Source organism: Hakea prostrata, chromosome 2 (genome assembly GCF_041222555.1).
Source record: "Hakea prostrata isolate BN-2017 chromosome 2, UWA_Hpros_2, whole genome shotgun sequence".
NCBI classification, from domain to species: Eukaryota; Viridiplantae; Streptophyta; class Magnoliopsida; order Proteales; family Proteaceae; genus Hakea; species Hakea prostrata.
The window spans coordinates 39,429,705-39,432,009 of NC_142601.1; the positions used below are offsets into that span (position 1 = coordinate 39,429,705).

The 2,305-nt window shown below is 42.0% G+C and overlaps 1 protein-coding gene across 1 annotated transcript; it reads right to left on the minus strand.

The window, feature by feature from the left end:
* Positions 1–276: 276 nt before the first annotated feature.
* Positions 277–1,361, minus strand: LOC149024327 (protein NONRESPONDING TO OXYLIPINS 2, mitochondrial-like). Its single transcript, XM_089142928.1, has 2 exons — positions 1,153–1,361; positions 277–1,063 (listed from the first exon to the last, which is right to left on the minus strand). Exons 1-2 carry the CDS (start codon positions 1,275–1,277, stop codon positions 913–915), a joined length of 276 nt encoding a protein of 91 aa, XP_088999054.1. The 5' UTR covers positions 1,278–1,361; the 3' UTR covers positions 277–912.
* Positions 1,362–2,305: the final 944 nt, after the last annotated feature.

The following is a 2,305-nucleotide window of genomic DNA, read 5'->3' on the forward strand; positions in this document are numbered from 1 at the left end:
TTAAGGCATATTTCCAATAGTCCATTCCAAATCAACCAATGGAAACCCATCCCACAGCCTTTGTACACCATCTCCTCAGTCCAATCAAAATATCAAATTACCCTCAAAGATCCAATGTTTTATTAACCTCCCCCCTGGTGTCTATCATCCAAACTTTAGTGATCATCCCCGTATACCATTACATTTATTCACTCAAAGTTTCATCTCAATCAAACCACCATAAACCCAAGTTTCAGGTTTACACAAGCTGATGTACTGAAAACCTGCAAATATCTTCAAGAATATATGTGAAGTGTTATTACGAAGAACCTACCAACCCAATCCAACCATCAGATCTTCATCCCCATAACCTCCTAACAGAACCATTTGAATATGGTTGCCATCTGACTAGCTGTTTTTGAATTACCTTTTTATCCATCAGTCCATTTTCAATCCTCCCTAATTCCCAAATTAAAGTACGGTTCTGTTTAAGATCTTGGAAAATTGCCCTTCGTTGATCCTATTCAATCTAAGGCTATATCGGCATATAACGATCCTCTGGACCCTAAAATGGTGGGAGCCTTGTGTGATTACGCCCTTTTTTGTGGTAAATTTCTATTGCTTAAAAAAGCTTTTGTGCAGAATGGAATGGTTTACGGGTTCTGAAATAATTCCAGGTTTCAGCGGTTTACCCTGTATGGCTTATGCGTCTGGAACAATTTATGTATTGGACTGATCTCAGTTTTACCGCAAGGGTTTGGTAAGAGGGACCTCTCTGGGTCATTCTGGTCAGTATCTGCGTTTGGTTCCTTTTACTATCTCAGCAACTGAGGTATTGCATTTATGTTTTTCATTTTCTTAAGGAAAAAATAAATATGAAAAAACTAATCATTAGAGAAAAAGTTGCTTACAGATACGAATATAAAATGGAACTCAAACTCCAGGGTTTGCACGGCAAAGCATACCCTGAGACAGAGATCTCGAACTTCTCGAGTCGATGCCGAGACACGAAGTGAGACGTGCCGAGGAAACTGCGCTGTATAATGGAAGAAGTGATTGGACACAACCCATTTCAGAAGGCGACCTGAAAGCACAAATGGAACTATTGTAAACTCCGCCGTTCACCGTCATGAACAAAAACACAAGCAGATGTTCGACAAGAGAGAGAATTGCCTTGAAAAGGGGGGAGACAAGAAACGAGTTCGTGTCGAAGGAATAGGTTGGCTGCTGGATTTATTCATGGCCGACTTAAGGAAATTAAGAGCAGGTCTTGAGATCGATCGACATCCAGACGCCATGAGAGACAGAGTTGCAACGAGGCCCAACTGGTAAACGTTGGAAGGGTTCTCGTGGGGTTTTAACCTCTAACTTCAAACGTTAAACCCCACCCCATGCTCCCCCGTCTCCCCAAAAAATAAAAACTTCAAACTTGCCTCGTCGCCCTAACGTGCGTGCGGTAAACATTTAGAGTCCACCTGTTGACTTACATATGTGTGTTAAATTACAAAGAATTTTATTTTAGAGTTTTTTTTGTAGGTTGCAAACTCTATAATGGGGTGAAACTCTGGGTAGTTCACTTTGGTGGCTTGACTTATAATTTACACGGATGTTTATCCGCTTAATTCATCCAAAAATTGTTCAGCCTTTAGATTCTTACAAAACAGACGTCAAACGTGAGCCGACCGTGCGGTCGGGTAGCAACCTCCGAAGGTTAAATCAGCAATTGGAGCACCACAGAACTCTGGCTTGATGCAGAGCTTGAATCGAACGAATTAAGGGAGGGAAACGATTCAGTTACCTTTACTGTGTGCAATCCTTTAGTTTATATAGATTTTACATGTTATTCTTGACCGTTAGATGCGTTCACCCTCCTCCTTGATGGCCATTCGATCTTACGGTTTTTAGCCCTCTTTCAGAGTTAGTGGCAATTACCTTTGGTGGCATCATTGTGTATCCCGAATTTGACGGGAGCACGTTTCTTCCTACAGCCGTCGAGTTTCTTCGTGCTTACGCTACTTACTAGTTCGACCCTTGAATCGGTATCTTTGACCCGACCATAGCCGAACCCGGTTTGATATTATTTTTTCCTTATCATGAGCCCCTCAAGTCAAGCGATCGAGATGAAACGGCCGATGGTTTGTTTTACTTTTCCTCTATCTCGACTACTAAACCCAGAAGATGAAGAGCTAGGTGTCTACTTGTTTTTCCAAACATCGCATTTATTATTCTATCTGCGCACGCTCATTGAGCCGTAGCGCTCCTCGTTATCTGTGCCAAAGATGCCACATGGCCCTTGAAAGCTGTTGGTCATCATTCCTCTCACACT

Excerpts from the sequence above, each read along its gene's own strand:
- LOC149024327 (XM_089142928.1), bottom strand. The coding sequence starts at position 1,277 with ATGGCGTCTGGATGTCGATCGATCTCAAGACCTGCTCTTAATTTCCTT. Across the intron at positions 1,064-1,152 it reads TTGTCTCCCCCCTTTTCAAG|GTCGCCTTCTGAAATGGGTT; the intron begins GCAATTCTCTCT and ends TTGTGCTTTCAG.